This window comes from Callionymus lyra, chromosome 10 (assembly GCF_982586985.1).
Source record: "Callionymus lyra chromosome 10, fCalLyr1.hap1.1, whole genome shotgun sequence".
In the NCBI taxonomy this organism is placed as follows: domain Eukaryota; kingdom Metazoa; phylum Chordata; class Actinopteri; order Syngnathiformes; family Callionymidae; genus Callionymus; species Callionymus lyra.
Genome location: NC_141827.1, coordinates 16,276,708 through 16,295,082, shown reverse-complemented (window position 1 = coordinate 16,295,082; position 18,375 = coordinate 16,276,708). Strand labels below are relative to the sequence as shown.

The 18,375-nt window shown below is 38.8% G+C and overlaps 2 protein-coding genes across 9 annotated transcripts in view; one reads left to right on the top strand and one right to left on the bottom strand.

Annotated features, from left to right (window-relative positions):
- LOC148070548 (transforming acidic coiled-coil-containing protein 1-like) overlaps positions 1 to 17,416 on the bottom strand; it is a 31,320-nt gene extending 13,904 nt beyond the window's left edge. The window contains exon 1 of one of the 5 annotated variants that reach the window (XM_087800122.1): positions 17,394 to 17,416. Coding sequence is in view for 4 of the 5 variants with exons in the window: in XM_087800123.1 (XP_087656249.1) it covers positions 1,223 to 1,359 (137 nt within the window). In the remaining variant the exon portion in view is untranslated. Of the gene's footprint in view, positions 1 to 1,222; positions 1,663 to 13,150; positions 14,304 to 17,393 lie in introns of those variants that run through there. The other 4 variants (XM_087800121.1, XM_087800123.1, XM_087800119.1 and 1 more) reach the window with 4 other exon arrangements.
- aggf1 (angiogenic factor with G-patch and FHA domains 1) lies at positions 5,804 to 13,151 on the top strand. Of its 4 annotated transcripts, none has more exons than XR_015712896.1 (15): positions 5,804 to 6,031; positions 6,101 to 6,294; positions 7,646 to 7,745; positions 7,822 to 8,162; positions 8,640 to 8,771; positions 8,850 to 9,026; positions 9,746 to 10,256; positions 10,370 to 10,472; positions 10,534 to 10,585; positions 10,649 to 10,750; positions 10,823 to 10,994; positions 11,844 to 11,923; positions 12,003 to 12,128; positions 12,205 to 12,300; positions 12,367 to 12,396. XR_015712896.1 is itself a non-coding variant. In XM_087800125.1 (15 exons), exons 2-15 carry the CDS (start codon positions 6,109 to 6,111, stop codon positions 12,598 to 12,600), a joined length of 2,403 nt encoding a protein of 800 aa, XP_087656251.1. In that variant the 5' UTR covers positions 5,826 to 6,031; positions 6,101 to 6,108; the 3' UTR covers positions 12,601 to 13,151. The 4 variants fall into 4 exon arrangements, 3 of the variants coding, with proteins under 3 accessions (XP_087656251.1, XP_087656254.1, XP_087656250.1); XM_087800125.1 differs by having other exon boundaries at positions 5,826 to 6,031; positions 9,755 to 10,256; positions 12,003 to 12,124; positions 12,201 to 12,300; positions 12,367 to 13,151; XM_087800128.1 differs by lacking the exon at positions 9,746 to 10,256 and adding an exon at positions 9,205 to 9,274 and having other exon boundaries at positions 5,827 to 6,031; positions 12,003 to 12,124; positions 12,201 to 12,300; positions 12,367 to 13,151.
- Positions 17,417 to 18,375: the final 959 nt, after the last annotated feature.

Here is an 18,375-nt window from a genome sequence, read left to right as displayed (position 1 = left end):
TCCTATGAAGTAAGTTCTGCAATCATACTAGTGAGTATTATACAAAACATGTAGTACAAAGGTTAGCAAGCTGTCACTACTGTACTTGCTAATTTCAGCGATATTTCCATAATCTACATTCAAGAATCTTTATTGTTATTATACTAAAAATGCACGATAACAAAATTTCATTACGACTCTGGCATTTAAACTTTACACTGAACACATCGAGATTAAATAAAATAAACATTATAACTTTTCTTTTGCTACTTTTGTTAATGCTTTTATCATATTTATGTTTCTATATGTGAGTGTTATAAGAACCATGATAATTATACACTCTAAATGTATTACAGTACACTTTATTTTAAAAAGCACTATAATACACAGTAAAATACAACACAATACAGTACTATAAAGACGAAACATTAAACTGGTGCAGATCAAATAGTGATACTACTGACTATTACATTAACTCTTTTATTAAGTAAAAGTATCTGGATGTTCTGTTCTATGTTAGTCTTTGTATCCGTTTTCTTTGATCTATGTTCTTTATCTTTAGACTTAGATTGTGTCATCTTGTTCTTTCTCTTTATGTTCTTGTTCTTATTTCATTTTGATTTATTTATTATCTTTCATGAAAAATTGCTGTATTTTCTGTGGCTTTTGGAAAAAAACAATTTCCAATTTTAATATATTATTTATTTATTATTAGAATGAAATGAATCTCTAAGTTAAAATAATAATCATTTGGAAAAATACAGAAAAAATGTAGTCTAATGAGAAAGTAGAAGCGGAACTTGACGGTTTACCACTTCCTGTATCATCTCAGTAACATACAGTATATATCATTTTGTTCGTATACTTTTGTTTTTTTTACTTAAATGATGAACTCATTGTTCAACTTAAAAGTTGTCCTATTAGTTGACTTAGTCAGACTTATGGATTTGATGCCATCAAAGTGGGGCACAAGGATCAATAACTAGGTTATTTGGCTTGTGATTGACAGCTCTGTGCACACAGTGCTGGAGTCAACACTGTGTGTCACCAGAACAATGAGCTGATAAAACTTTCAAACAGGAACCTGAGCACAAACACCACACGAGGCATGTGTTCGCAGATGTGCTCCTCACACCAGATCATACTATCTGTTGACGAAAACCACCACGACTACAATCGAGATCTCCTCCACCTGTCAGCGGATCCATCAACCAAAAACACACACACGATCTCCTCCACTCGCCTGCCGCCCAGAGACCTGGTCTCATCCTCCTCGTCCAGTCGTCTCCCCTCGAGTCCCTCTTCATCCTCCTCGTCCTCTCCTCCTCTCACCGCCTCCCAGGTCCATTTGGCCCAAGACACCGGTGACAACCAAGACATCCCTCCTGTGTCGCCCGTCGAATCTCAGCCCACCACAGGAATCTTTTTTTTTTCTTCTTCAGATCGTCCAGTCAAAGGGTTGTCACATCTTCAACCGTCCTCCTCGTTGTAGGTACACTCGCTCCTCCTTATAAATAAATCCTCATTTTCTGTCAGATCATGATGGTCTGATCAGCTGGTTTTTGGAAATGCGTTCAGTCTCCTCTTCCACTCACCCTTCCACTCCAGGACGACCCACCAGGGTGAGCATATGGGGGGGATTTGAAGAGAGTAACACGGCTCGTCTACCTCTGATAAAACGACTCCCCCCCCTCTTCTGGTCTGGAATGGTACGGTCCAGCTGCTACTAGACGAGTGGCCACAGAAAACAAACGCTGAGTTGAGGAGGAGAAGAAGGAGGAGTCTTCTCTTGGGGGCTCCACGTTTTTACAGCCCCGGGTGAGCGCAGGAATGTGGGGCTGGATGTGAAAAAAAGCTTTTACCCCCCTTTGGCTGTGAAACAGTTAAACGCCTCGCAGGCATGCGTGACCCGAGGAACCGGTTCTACTCGAAGACTCAGGTGCTTTACCTGCCTGTCTGTGTTGATGGCTGTGAAGCACTTGGAGAAAAATACTGTTATTACAAGACTCTTAAGGCGTCTCTCTTGTCATTTTAACTGCGTTATTATAAGACTCTGTTTTTCAGGCTGAATTAATTTGTTTATCTTCGAATGTCAAGTGGAAGATAAACTCAGCATACAAACAGCCGTACACCCCAGCTCGGGCTCTGAGGTCTGTGGATCAGAATCTCTTCAAAGTATATACTTTATTGAATATTGTTTTGATTGTTTAAGCGCTTTGTGACCCTGGTCTGGAAAAGCGCTATATAAATACAAATTACTTTCTTACTTAATATGAAAAAAGATTAGAGCTCGCCATACAAGTCCACCTTAACTCAACGTTTGAAGTGAAGGGTTTTCAGTGAGTTTAAGGAGACTGATTATATCATCCCTAAGTCAATATTATGAAGTGAAACTCCTGGAAAAGAAAGTTGTCAGACCTGACTGTCATACTGATTCGAGGAAGACAAAAACATATTGCTGTATTTATCATTCTACTGCACAAAAGAGATAGAAAGAAATGTCTTGTTATTTACCAGAAGATAGACCATCATTTTACTAGTATTTTAGATTTAAAAAATAATTTGTTTATGGTTTCAAATATGCTATAAAGGTTGTTCCTACACTGTGAAGAAGATTATATTATTAATTATTAATACCTCTCCCAAGAATAATGTGACAGTATCTCCTGGGTCTGTCCCAGGAGCTCCTCCAGATGGATGTTTAAGCTTTCCCAATGATAAAGAAAAAAAAATTCCTCACGCCTGTCAACTTATTTCTGTTCTTTCTTACACCACTTATAAGCAGGACCCCAATATTATTGAGTTCCTCCAGCTGGGGAAAGGGACTTTCTTTCAACATAGTTTAAAAAAAACAACAACTTTAGCACCATTTAAGGTAATTAACCCTTTAGTTATGACCCTGTCGCCACATATGCACTTCAAATAACTGAAAAGTTTATACTATTTGAAACATTGACTCACAGGGCTTTGCTCACATGTAGCTATCAACATAGCAGCCTCAAGGACTTTTGCAGTCCAAATGCAGTTTTTATGCATGAACGTTTGAGGTAAGTTGGTCTGAAAATACCGATATATCACATCTCAAGTTCAAATACGATGTTTCAAATAAAAAATGATACTTAAATAAAGTTCTGCAAAACGTTTTGTAAGGGTTCAGTCATCAAATGGCAAATGTGTAGTGTTTAAAGGGTAAATTCAGATTAAAAAAATGTTTTAGAGCTCAAATCAAGAATGGCATTGGACACAGGGCCCATAAACACAAACTATAGACTGACCACTTCAGGTTTTTTAATGGGAAAAGCAATCCTTACACTTTATCATGTGAAGATAAATAATTGCTCAAAATACTCCTCATCCATTTTCTATGAAATATAGTGACCTGACTGTCTGCATAAACCAGAGATTGCTCATGGAAGAAGTTTGCTCAGTTTATGCTTCTGCCAAACTCCACCCAAATTCAGAAAGTAGCCTGTGTCTCAGTCAATGTTTCCACATCCGACTAAAAAAAGCAGGAATTCATCTGCTCCCACAAATATTTCATGCTACAACATGTGGCAGGATTTTAAAAGTGACTCTCTCGCTTCTGATTCAAGTCCAAAGATCATCACCGAGGACAATCTTTTAATGTCTCTTCTGAGTCATGCACATAGTGTTGTGTTCATGCCTCACATGAGTCTTTCACTTGGTGTTGAGAAAACTGACAAGTGGGCCATATGTAATCATATGTTATCATACATTTCAAAATTAAAAATCATCACCCTTTTACTATTCTTTCAAAGATGCATTATTATTTGTTTTAATTAATGGAACAAACACACGCTCCTTAATACTAACAGGAGACATTTAGTTCTTGCTTTTAAGTTTTAAATGCATCTACAAACCTTTTTACAACAATTCCTGCAAGCACAGCTTCTAGAACTCATCTAAACAACTGAAAAGGGCTCAAATTTCTCTCAGTGGGAGGAGAAAACAGATGTCATAACAACTAAGAGGAAGACAAACTGTGAACCTCCTGACTGTTGTGAAATTTGTTTCGACTGTCGCTAACCACACGTTCTCAAAGCAATTGTTGTGCATTTATATTAGGTCTTATTATCCAGTTAGATTAATTTAAGGGCCATTATTCCATTCAACAACCAAACAAAGCAATAATGGTTAGGTCAGTTCAAACACATGATTTTCGATTTTCATCAATTTAACAAGCCAAGAACATTAAAAAAAAAACAGATCTTGGAGTTTATCCCACTCACAATCTGCACATTAATGTAATAAAAATACCAGATGACAGGAAAGGCAGTGGAAGGAAGTGACTCAAACCAGAGCGACACTAAGAAGCATTCAGTAGTCGGGGTTCCAACTTTGTATTGAAGACACTCACCCAGGATTGACTTTTCCAGTGTACTTAAGAATTGTTAGATATTATTATTATTATTATATTGCTAAATATTTGTTTGAACGCATTCACGTGGAAGTGTTGCATTTTGCTTTTGCTGAACCTTTAGGGACATCGTGTGGTCAACAAGAGAACAACATGCTTAATTTCAACGGTCTACTACAGGGGTAGGCAGTTATTTATATAACTTTTTTCATTCATTGATTTTATTCAGCCTATTCCTTTATCTTCAGTTTGACCTGTCACACATATTTTGTTCTCCTAAAAAAATACAGAAGTGTTGTTTCCCCAATATTTGTATATTAGGTTAAACGTTTTTGAGGGGCAATCATTATTATTGTTGTTGATTAAATATTTATTATTGTATGATTATATTATATATTTCATTATATATTATTATTTAATATTTTATGAACTGCAGAGACTACTCAAATTTCCCCAACGTGGGAAGAATAAAGGTGTATGTTATCTTGTTTTTTAAATACTAAAACAAAAGAAAAAGAAGAGCGGAAAAATCCTAAATCAAAAACTCTATAATCATATTTAGTATGAAAAAAATACAAAATAAAATTGTTAGTTCGTTTCTACATTATCTTCACCCTCACAAGGGCCACATAAGTACTATCAAAGGGTCGCATCTGGTCCGGTCAACTTAAATCTACTTAAATGTAATATTTTACCAGACATTTATACAGATATATACATCAATTATATTATATGTATATATCTGTATGCTTATTTGTAATTATGAAGTCATAAAGTCTGATGCGTCTCCTTTTTCAGCTTTATATCCATTTAGACCTGAATAGAAGCAACTTAAAAAGGGGAACAACTTGCATTTTTTAATTTTGCAGATAATCATTTAATGTCTTCGTTGTTTAACGAACCAAATATTCTGTACTATTAATACCAAGCAACAATATACTAGTATTAATAGCATCCTAATTACTCCAAAATAAGCCAATAAGCCACCAAAATTAATCTTAAATGACTTATTTATTTCCTGTAGATAAACAGTATTTGAGGTGTCGTTCAAGTTCAGGAGGAACAATTTTATATCATATTATTAAGTGTAGAATATTAAGTGTAGTTTCCTACTTTTATTTTGTGGTTTGATAAAGAATACAATTGTATTTTTACAACCATGTTTCCTCCAAATATGGGAAGACGTAGATTGTTTATATGTAACCATGGAGAACCTGGAGAAATACTTCTATGGAACTTCTTTTCTGATGTTTTTTTCCACCTAGTGTGTCGTCTTTCCTTTTTATTTCCATCTGTTGTTGGTGTAAAAATGAGATCATCTTGTATTTATAGGCCTGAATAATACAACCTGTAAGCCTGTACCTGAAGCGTTCATGAGCTGTCACCTCTTCACCGACAGGTGGCGATATGCATAAATAAAACCCGCCAAACAAGAAATGCTTCCGGTGTGTCGCGGGCAGTCATTAAAATGGCGGTCGCTACTAACGGGATGGTGTTGTAAACATCGTCGTGGTTTCAAGTGTAACTAACTGTCTACTTCTCACAACAAAACATCCACGAGGGTGAGTCGGCAACACAGGATAGTTTTAAGATGTGTATGTTCAACTTTCAGGTCGGGTCTGTCGACGTGCTGACTGGGCGGTCTCGGACAAAAGGGCGAAAAAGGAAGAAACGGTGCGGTGGGAAAAAAAACCTAACAATGTCGAGTTTCTGTTTTGTATCATCAACTCGTTGTTTCTTTAGTTCACGAAATGGAGGCAGAGGATGGGAAGGAAGAGACGGTGTGTGAAGTGACAGAGCTCCGTCGTAAAGTAGATTCTTTGAACGAGGAGCTGAAAGAATGTCAGACTGAACTGAGCAAACTCCACAAGCAGCTCAGTCTCTCTGACAGACTGCAAAAGACCACCGAGAGCCTCAATGAAGACCTCAGGCAGCAGGTGAGAACTACACGACCATCGTCAGATATCTGTTGTTTAACCATTGTTATGAATATAATATGTTTAAAACTCGAAGCATAACCACACGTCATTTATAAACCAAATATACTATGTAAACAAAGTAGTTCAAAAGTATTAATTTGTGTCCATCTACCTGTTCATCGTGGTCCAGTTCTCAAGATTCCCGACCTTGAAGAAGGCTTTTCCCCCAAATGCTTTTAGTACATTTGCTTGTCATTGGTTAAACACGTGGTGACAGGAACACAATACTAGGTGTAGGCATAATTGAGTTATTAGGGCATAGTGGGTCATCTTGTCCGGCACTTTACAAGTTGGTAAGTAATGTTGTTATACTTGGAGTTTTTCAAAGGGGGATATAGCCCGTTGGTGTTTAATACTATATAGGGATATCTGTATTTGACATGGAAAAGGAAACCTCAGACTGTTCAAACAAATCAAAACTTTGGCTATGATTTTTGTATGTGACCTAACTTGCCTCCAGTAGGGCAGGGCGGTTTTTTGGATTACTCCCTAATCTTCTGGTCTGTCCAGAATTTTTCCGGAACTTGATTAATAAATTAATTTGGTAGCATACACATTACTGTTTGTTTTGTTACTGTCCTATCGACTAAAGGTTGTCAAATGTTTTTTGTTTTTTTTGGAAGAATCTGTCTTTTGGAGTGACTGTCTGAATGTTTGACGTACAAGTCTATATTTTAAGCTTCTTTGTAGCAGAAGCTGAAGAAGAAGTTGACATGCTACACAGACAAGCACCACATTAGGCAAATACTGCTGGCTAAACTGTACTTTCTGAGATTCTCCATAACTAGCCAGCATTTCCATCAGTGCTATTCTCAATACATATCGATGTAGAACAGCACTGTATATATAAAAAAAAAAAATCAAATCATATTTTTTGGTTTATTTATATTCAATTAACATGTAAAAAATAAATAAATTCAATTTGCAATTAACATAAACATATTGAAGTTTGTTCATTTTGGTGTTTCAATTAAAATCTGGCCCCTAAACGAGGCAGTCATTGCATCCTCCAAAGCTAAAGGAACATGATCCTGGCGATGACTGAGGATATTGTACAGCCAGCTCTAGCTGCTTTTAAAGTTTGTGTTTTGGCATATTTTGGCTTTCAGTTCTATTAATTCAGCCAAAAGAGAACAATTACAATATGTCAAAAGTCATATTAACTGTCTATAAATATGTTTGGAATGTGTCAAATGAAGTTGCAATGACAGCGCAACTTATCATCTTTGATGGTAAATATTTGAATAAGTTGTTGTATAGCACTTGTTTATTATAGCAACTAATTAACCTTTACCTTTCAATTATTCAGGTTGACCAACTAAGTGCAGAAATTCACGAGTGGAAGAAGAGAAGCAAGGAAAAAGTTGACGTTGAAACTCAAACCGACGACTATGTTTGGACGGAAACTGGTATGTTCAATATCTGTAACCATAGATGTAGTGTTTTTCTATTGGCGTGTTTGTCTAAAAACGATTTACTTTAAAGACTATTACAACTACTACTATGGAGGATACAATCAGAACACAGAAGCTGCCACGCAGGAAGCTAAGGCAGCAACCGCATCGGCAGCAGAAACGGAAACCACAACAACAACGGCAACAGAAACAAAAACAACAACAACAACAGCAGCAGAAACAACAACAACAGCAGCAATAGAAACGACGACAACAACAACAACAGCAGCAGCAACAGAAACGAAAGAAACAGCAGCACCACCAGCTAATGAATTGGTGAAAAATGGAGAGACAGATTTTTCATCAGAACATCAAACAACGGCTGTTAAGGAGTCAGACCAACCTGTCGGTAGTGTTCCTGTCTCAACAGAGGTAGGCATTGTTTGGTTCAATTTATAAATTTAAATTCCATTCATGTATTAATATCTGAAACGCTATAAATTCCTAACAGTATTGAAAGTTAATGATTTTTAATTGTTGGATTAAGATAAAATAATCTGCTATTTAAAGGACATGTTTGTAGTCTTATATGCACTACAGTAAATGTATTCTCTGTCCTTTAATATTTGACCTTTTTCTCTTTTTTTTTTTATACAAAAAATGATGAAATGAAATCAAGATATTCTATTAAAACAAATAAATTAAGTGTAGAGGGCTGCTTGAAGAAAGTTGCTTTATTACCATTCAGTTTTCTCCAACAAGTAGCCATATTTATATATTTATATGTTCATTACTTGATTGGCCATGATGATTAGTTTTGACAAACTCAGTACATTTTAAGCAGCTAGCCTTTGGGGTTTAATGGTACTTTTATTGGACTATCAATGAAAAACAAGTGTCTTCATCCAGGCAGCTGATGGCGGATCTATTGCTGACATGTTGAGGGAAACCGCCGAGCAGGCAATGACACAGACTGGTTTTATCTTTGATGAGGCAACGGGAATGTACTATGATCACAGCACCGGCTTCTACTATGACTCGGTTTGTTTTCTAACATTTGTGGCACGTTTTCCATTCCATGACTGTATTCTTATCCTTTTTGTTTTTGTGATCCTAAAGGCCACTCAGTTGTATTATGACGGCAACACTGGTTTTTACTACTACTACGATGCTGAAAGTGGGCGTTACCAGTTTCACTCCAAAGCTGAGGTTCCTATTGCAAGTGAGGATCAAACCACCAGCTTTGAAAAGAAAAGGTGGAAGAAAGGTGGAAAGAAGTCACAGCTGTATGACAAGGTGGGCAAACATTTGTTTGTTTTTTATAATGGAAATTTTGAATGATTTTTGTGGCGGAATGTTGGCTTTTAGGTACCTTGTACAGATTTGTAGTGCTTAATTTTATCCCCTTAAATAAGCCTCTAGTAAACGTACCCACTTTTAGTTAAATGAACTAAAAGGCTATTCCTTTATTTAGGTGCAAGAGATGACTAACTCTTTGGCAAACATGAGGATTTCTTCTTATCGGAAAAAGTCTCCATACAGAGGTACTTAAATCATTGAAAATTATATATATTTTTAAAGTGAAAACAGCAAGGGTTCTGGGGACTTTATTGCTGTAAGGATCTGAAAATATATATTTCCTCGTTGCTTATCAATGTTATGTCTGAATATGAATCAGACATGGATGTTTCAATGTTAGTGACCTCGTTGACCCAGTCAGAAAATGAACTAAGTATCCATAACATTAACATTTGTCTTAGTTAAATTATTTTCCACATTAAAACAGTGAAATGTATTGTCATGGGCATGAAAACGGGATACAGATGCGTGTAAAACATCTATATTAAGAACAAAGCGTAGTAGCATGTGTTGCCTCAAGGGAATCATGTGCTACGATCATTTTTCGTCGCATCTTCTGATGTGAAAACCACTAATGGGGTATCCAAAGCCAACATTCCTGCTGCGGCAAGTGAGCCTCACTGCTGCTTTATTCTCACCAACAACTGTGATGGCAGGAACTAAAGGATGAGGAGGAAGACTTTGATTGGGTTGAAAGGCCTTCATCAAAAAGGAATCATGATTCCCTAAGATCACGGCGACGGTCTTATAGTCCTGACCTGGATAGACGGGACCGAGACTCTAGGCGGAGGTCTTATAGTCCCGACCTGGATAGACGGGAACGAGACTCCCGGCGGAGGTCATACAGTCCCGACTTGGATCGAAGGGAACGAGACTCGAGGCGGAGGTCTGAAAGGGAGAGGTCTTCATCGAGGAGTAAAAAATCTAAGAAACGCTCGCACGACGACGAGCGAAAATCAAAGAAGAAAAGAAAGAAATCAAAGACGCGCAGGAAGAAACGCAGGTCGTCCAGGAGCAGTGACTCCGAGGGGAACAGCGAGCCCGAGGAGGGCGAGATCACGGGGTCAGAACGAGGGGAACGTGTCTCCTCTGCAACTGTATCACCTTCTCTTAGCCCGCCACGCAACGACAAGCCAGAAGTAGAGATGGAGGTTCAGTGTCAAGCAGGTGAGGGTGAACATGTGCATTAGAAGTCGAGGTCACTTGTTTGTCCGTTAACCCGTCATGTCTTTGAGCCGCGTTCATGGTGGTTCATCTTTTCTCTCGCTCTGAACTGACAGATTTCTGGCCGCCATGCGTGCGCGTGACCGTTGTTAGATCCCCGGTGCTGCAGGTCGGCTCCTTGTTCATCATCACATCGGACTCCACAGCTACTATCGGCAGGTACGTGGCTTCATGACAGTCATGATGGGAATATCAATTTGAGAATGCCTCTCCTCTCCAGGGAAAAGGACATGGACCATGCCATCCGTATTCCAGAGATGGGCGTCAGTAAGGTAAACGCAACATGAATCCTTGTTTGTCAAGTTCTTCTTTCTCATCGCCATGTCCTCCACCAGTTCCATGCAGAGGTTTACTTCGATCAGGACCAGCAGGGCTACGTGTTGGTGGACCAGGGCAGCCAGAACGGGACGGTCATTAACGGAAACCGAATATTACAGGTCGGTGTGACGCGACCCAGGATTTATCACAGTCCGTGTTGTCGTTAAACGCTTGTGTCTGCACGTCTGCAGCCCAAAACGAAATGTGACCCTCATGCACTGATGCACGGAGACGAGGTGAAGATGGGGGAGACGGTCCTGTCCTTCCACATCCACACAGGAAATGACACCTGTGACGGCTGCGAGCCCGGACAGGTGATGGCTCACCTCAGCAAGCACAAGATTATGAGAGAGGAGCCGACCGGTGAGTCACAGTTATGTATTGCTCAAGATTTACACATGGTGACAGTCGAGTCGTCATAAATAACAAGGGTTCTGATAAGCTGGTTCAGGTTTGACCTTATTCACCAATTTGTCAGTTCATCCAGGAGTATTTCGGTTTATTTGCCAAAAGGGAAAGTAACTAAACAAATGTAATTGATTGTACCTTCATGATTAAAATGAAGTCGATATAATGTCGTCAGTTCTTTTCTCACAATGACTCGTATGAATTATATAATAAAACGATATCCTCTGATGGTGGTTTATGACGAAGCATAAAAGCCACTGAAGAGTTAAAATGTAACTTTTAAGATGCATTGAACAATGACTTAGTGGAAAGACTGGAGGAAACACTGTTAACTGCACCTCTGTTGGTCGCGAGCGACGCGTTCACTGACGTTGGGATTACTATAAGAGTGTAGGACATTTTTGTCTTTCTATCCATTGTGATTTGTGGGGGAAAAAAAATGCTGTTATTGAAGTGATGAGTGAAGTTTAAATTGTGGGATTGATTAGTTTTCTGCACTTATTTTAGTTTTAAAGGTGTATTATTTAATTTTAAACGACGAGTTTTGTATTGTTACTCGGTTTCAGTTAAAGCTTGTTGTGTTTTTTTTTCTATATAGTGTTGTTTTTAGTTATTTAATAGGTTGTGTGATCATTGATGAAACGAAAATGGTGACTTTTTGTGCGTTTAAGTTGCAATGGATCTCTGTATTACACAAAAATGACGATCCATGTTCCCCTTATTAAACTCAAATATGCCTCTTGTATGACTTCCAAATGTTAATCTTGACATCTTCCCATTCATCTTGACATCGTTCTCTTAAAGGTCCAACTCTCAGCAAAGAAGACAAAGAAGTGTTGAGACAGAAGGAGCTGAAGCAGATGAAGGCCAAATATGGGCTTCAGGTGATTAAAAAAAGAAAAGAAAAAGAGCCTCCAATAGATTTAGTATCTGCAGCAATTCATAATTTTCATCTGTCAACAGACACAGGAGGAATCAAAAAGCTTGAAAAACCCCAAATACAAGGACCGAGCTCAGTCCCGGCGGCAGACTGTGGGCAGTGAAGGTGTTTTCCAGCAGGACGACGCTCCTGCATCTGTGCACGTGTAAGTTTGTTCTCCATCAATCACATCAATCACATGAAGCGCTGAGAGAAAGTTCTGATCGTTTGTCGTCCTCCAGTGAGATCAGCGAGGTGAACAAAGGAAGAAAGATGCTGGAGAAGATGGGCTGGAAGAAAGGAGAAGGACTGGGAAAAGAAGGAGGCGGGATTAAAGATCCGGTGAGACTCCTCGCTCGGTTCTGGTCACTTATCAACTCGTTAATTTTTTCTTCTTTCGTCTGCCAGATTCAACTCAAGATCAGGAAGTCCCAGTCGGGTCTCGGAGCGGCTCCGGCCGTGTCCATAGACGACCCCTCGCTGAACAAAACCAAGTCCCAGAAGAACTGGGACAAGGCTCGGGAGAGGTTTGCGGACGCATGCCAGCCCAACATCGTGTCGCCTCAAGCTCAGACCAACCCGTCGGCTCAAGCGTGGATCAAAGTGGAGCCGAACACAGACTTGGACAGTGGAGCCAGTTAGCAGCAGAGACTGCACAGATGCGTGCGAGAGTGGATTGTTTACAGGTTAGAAATGGATGTTAAAAGTTCGGCGTCAAGCAAATGTTGACGAACTGAATCATGCCACAGCTGAACAAAGTCACCTGGATGTACCACAAGTTTCAGTTGCAACAATAAAACTTGAGCTCTGCTACAATCTTCAACTGGGCCGTTTGCTCATGGGCACGCAGGCCAAAGGCAAACAAGAGTTGCTGTCTGTGTTTGGAACCTATCAGTGGTTTCATGTTGAGGGTGTGTGAGTGTTTGCAGAGGAGTGTGCGCTGAGGGAAGGCCACAGTCACACCGGCTATAAAATATGTGAAGCTAAACCGTGACCAGAACCAAGATTGTTGGTCTCTGTTTAACTATGATTCTAATCCTTGTCACACAAACGATCTAAACGTAAAGTCGCACAAGAACGCTTTAAACTTCCATAAGACAGTCGAGTTCATCAACTCGATCCAAACAACAAACAAAGACTTAAATCTGTGACATGATCATGACGCCGCATAAGTCGCAGTGATAAGACTCACGTGTTGCTCTCCGTCTGGCTCTTGGACCGGGCTTTCTTGCTGCCCTTGTGACTGACGGTTCCCCCCATTTTCTCAGCCTCTCGCAGACCCCCCCTCAGCCGACAGACGCTCCCGTGCAGCCGCTCGCACCACGGCCACCAACACAAGTGACTTGACAGGTGGATCCCTCCCCACGTTCTAGAGTCTCCTCCCTTATCTCCAGATGCTTGTAAACTTGGGAGGGATCAGCAGACAAAAGATGAGATTGGTTCCATAGACGTGGCTGAAGGCTCTGAAAATCTGGCTTGACCAGTTCATGTGCGAGCAGGAGGACGAGGAAACACTGGCTTCACTGTTTTTGTCAAGAGAAGACGATCAGTATTTGTCTGCAGATGTATCACGCTCAGAGGTCCTCAGGGGGGACAGTCAGCTGGGCCGACTAAAAATAAACCGGTCGTTGTGAATCGGGAAACATTTTTGCATGGAAGTGACAAATCCTGAGGCAACTTTCTCTTGGAGCAGAAACGAGTTTGGTCTTGTTGGGAAGAAGGAATGTCGAGGGATCAAACCTCAGTCTTCGATAATGTTAGTCCCTTTTTTTTTTTGTTTTCTCAGTCTTTTTAGCCGAGAGGTCAAAGAGTCGTCATACCACGCATAACATCGTACTCTGAAGCGGTGGAAGTCGCTGAGACGAACTCACAAGTATGTTGTTGACAGAGAAATGATGCTGGAATGACAACAAATAGTCAGTGTTGTCCTGTTGATCAACCAAACAAATATGCACCTGCACAGGTGAGAAACTCCTGCCCTGCGTCATTTAAGTCGCTCTTCCCCCGTGTGATTGAACCTTTCATGTTATTCCATTAAATCAACACGTGAAGATCCTCTTAAGTCTGTGTCTCTGAGGTTATTCTACAGTTGTAATATGAACGACAATGATCCAATCATATTTCCATTAAACATGCGACATCTACTGGTCAATTCGCGCACTGCACTTAATCAACCACGTTTTTGATAAAATTGGTTATAAAAATGTGTTATATCTGTACTGGTTCTTGTTTGCCTCAGATTTGGTTTCTGTGCTTATTTTCACAAGTTTCCGCCATCAATTTAGTTTTACAATTATATAAGAGAAGACTGTTTATCAGGTGTTTTATTATTATAATAATGGAGCGGACTTAAGATAAAAACGTTAATAAAAAAACAGGAACGTTAAGTGCATGAAAAACACATCTCAAGACAACACTAAATCAGCTGGACTGTTTTTTTTTCTGCAACAATAAAGAGTTTGTTTTTCATTAATCTTCACCAGTTCACTGCTTATTTCCTGAGTAAACTGAACCGAAACAAGCATTTTGATGTCAGGAGTCACAGGCTGATGTAAATTTGCGGAATAATCCATTTTTCAGACTGTAAATATACAGTTAACACACCACAAATCTTTAAAAATATTTTTTCTTTCTCTGTGGCCCCGTTCCAAATACCTCCCGGAGCCGGAGTTGAGGACGACTGATGTACTGTACATGACTTTACATGGACTTCCAGGGACTTCCAGGGACCACCATGTGAGTCAACTGTTCCCTGCATCAGCAACTTCACGGTCCACAGCTGGTGGTTATGGTCAGGAGTTGGTGGAGGCCGAGTGGATACTTCAGGAACATGTGATGACACATGAGTCACTGTTTCAAAGTGTACACGGGTGTGGTCATCTAGACACACCTCCAGACCGCAACTACACAATGTTATAGTCAAGTAGTAACGCCTGTATGCATCATAGAAATAGATAGAAATCAGCTTTTCTGCATGTGCAGGTAATAACTTGACTTTCTCTTGTGAATAAAAAATATATTTTGAGCTAGAGATGAGGCCTCATGAAACATCTGATGCTGTATCATGATACAGTTTGAAAGGCCACTAGATGGCGCTCTCAGTGACAACGATGCCAGGTTTGATTGAACTAGTAGATCAGAGCCAAATAGTTACAAAGCAGGGAATGACATCCAGTGACTTTTCTGTATCAAGATCTTCATCAACTCCTCACCTTTCTTGAGAATGTAACATTTAAAGATCAATTCTATTTAGACAGAAGAATTAGACGATTGAGTTGATTTTTGGTCATGAAGGATGTCGTTAAACCTTTAATTACAGAAGTGTCAAGCATTTCACTAAAACAAATGTTTAATCTTTGACATATGATTTGCAATGCACAAAAAAAGATAAAATGTTTTCCTTTTTTTTTTAAAGTTTGTAAATATTTTTCAGATGTTTCGGAGATGTGTTTAACAACTTTTAAAATGTGTTTTACACTTTGTAAATTTGATTGGGATGTTTCATAAATGTGTTCCATATGTTTTGTAAATGTGTTTATAGTTTGTAGATATGTTTCATATGTTTTGTTAATGTGTTTCATGTGTTTTGTAAATTTGTTTTAAATTTTGTAAATATTTTTCATATATTTTGTAAATGTGTTACATATGATTTGTTCATTTGTTTTACAGTTTGTAGATATGTTTTCAAATTTCTTTGTAAAAGTGTTTCAGGTCTTTTTTAAATGTGTTTTACAAGTTTTAAAATGTATTCTACAGTTCGCAGACATGTTACATATGTAAATTTGTTTTACAGTTTGTAGATATGTTTTCATATGTTTTGTAAATGTGTTTTACAGTTTGTAGATATGTTTCAGATATTTTTGTAAAGTTGTTTAAAATAAGTTTTCTAAATGTACTTTAAAGTTTGTAAATATGTTTCAGATGTTTTATAAATGTGTTCTATATGTTTTGTAAATGTCTTTCACAGTTTTTAGACATGTTTTCATAATGTTTTCCAAATGTACTTTACAGTTTGAAGATGTGTTTAGCGCATTTTTAAATGTGTTCTACAGTGTGAAGATATGTTTCAGATGTTTGTAAATGTGTTTTATAAGTTTTCTAAATGTACTTTAAAGTTTGTAAATATGTTTCAGATGTTTTATAACGTGTTCTATATGTTTTGTAAATGTGTTTTACAGTTTTTAGATACGTTTTCATAATTTTTTCCAAATGTACTTTACAGTTTGAAGATGTGTTTAACGCATTTTTAAATGTGCTCTACAGTGTGAAGATATGTTTCAGATGTTTGTAAATGTGTTCCATATGTTTTGTAAATGTGTTTCACAGTTTCTAGACATGTTTTCATAATGTTTTCCAAATGTACTTTACAGTTTGAAGATGTGTTTAACGCATTTTTAAATGTGCTCTACAGTGTGAAGATATGTTTCAGATGTTTGTAAATGTGTTCCATATGTTTTGTAAATGTGTTTCACAGTTTCTAGACATGTTTTCATAATGTTTTCCAAATGTACTTTACAGTTTGAAGATGTGTTTAACGCATTCTTAAATGTGTTCTACAAGTTTTCTAAATGTACTTTGCAGTTGCTAAACATGTTTCATGTGATTTGTAAACAAAGGGTTTGTAAATGTGCTTCAAAAGTTGGTCAATGTATGAGGTAATATGACGTCACTAAGCTTTTTTGTTATTTGTTAAATTTACTTTACACTTTGTACTTTGCTGCAGATGTTGTCACTGTGCATCGTTCAACTATTCAGCGCACTTTACACAAGGAGATGCTTTATAAAAGAGTAATGCGGAAAAAGCCTTTTCTCTGCACACGCCACAAACGGGGTCGCTTGTTAGAGTTATTTTGGCATAACCAGGAATCTCCTGAAATGAGGGGAAAAGGGTCATTCTTGGTGATACAACAGCGACAGGAAGTCCATGACTTTACAGTCGGATGAATGTTGATGAAGTAGAAAGTTTCCTCACGTGCTGTGAGCTCATCACTCCAGACTCTCTTGACATGAAACTCTGAACACGTCCCTGCTAGTGAGTCACAGCCACCGTTGAAGTCTGGACCTCAGGGTGTGTCTCCCTCACAGTGACCTCATCCTCCCCCAAAAAAATACAGAAAACCTCAGCAGCTCCGTTCAGATCTCAACTTTTTTTTTCTAAAAAGTCATTCACGCTGAGCACGTGAGTCCAGAACCAGCATCCTGTTTGTTTGTCCAGCTTCCTCTCCGCTGTGGGAACTTCCACCTCTGAAGCCGACCCAACAACACCTCACAACATCTCCACTATCAAGCCACCTTTTCTCTGCCCCACAAAAGAGGAGATCCACTTTCACTCGACCGGCATCACATGTTGCTGGAACTCTAGCCGCCTGAAGAGAGGCGCCTGTGGTTGTGACAGACCGAGACACAAAGCAGAGGAAAGACAGAGATGAGCTCACCTTCAGTGTGAGGGAGAGTGAGGAGCAGGAGAGGAGCCGCTGAAGGATCTGATCTCAGGCTGAGGAAACTTCTCGGTCTCTGCGTGGCGGACCAGAGTCCATGTGGCTCTGGATGGGAAATGAAACTCCGGGCAGAAGTCCAAGTGTAGTTTAAAGACACAGCAGCAGTCAGTTTTCTCAGAGAACAGACGTCACTGTGTGTGTGTGTGTGGGGGTGTGTGTGTGTGTGTGTGTGACTTTCCACCAGACACACAACTGCAATGAAAGTCTGTCCTCGTCCAGTTTCCTCAAAACTCTTGATACTTTCATTATCTTTAGAGAAGCAGTTGATTATTCAAGTTCTTATCTTGGTGAGAAAAAAAATCTTTTAAAAACACTAAGTGATTAACTCACGTACATGTTTCTACTTCCTGTCTTCGAGAACATCCTCGTGGCAGATATACTATACTATACTATACTGCACTGCCATGCACTATACTATACTACACTATACTATACTATACTATACTATACTATACTATACTATACTATGCTCTACTCTACTCTACTCTACTCTACTGCACTGCCCTGCCCTGCCCTGCTCTGTACTTCACTATACTATACTACACTGCATGGCACTGCACTATACTATCCCTGCTGCCTTAATATTGGAGATTAAATATATATATATCAAATTGGCTCAACCGTTCTCTACACGATTAGGAAGTGAAGTGTTTGTGTTGTTGCCTAATTCATTATCCATTCATTCCATCGTTAACCAAAACACTTCAACTTCATTCTTGAATAAATTCACTTTTGGAAGACGATGTTGCCCTCTAGTGGCTGAAACTGGTGAACAGCTGGAATCGGACTGTAGTTGTATAGAAATACTATAACAAACAACACATACAAAAATTGGGTAAATTAATTCAGATACAATTTAAATAATTATTTTTACACTAAACTAACCTAAAAAAAACCACTAACAAAAACCTTCCATAAT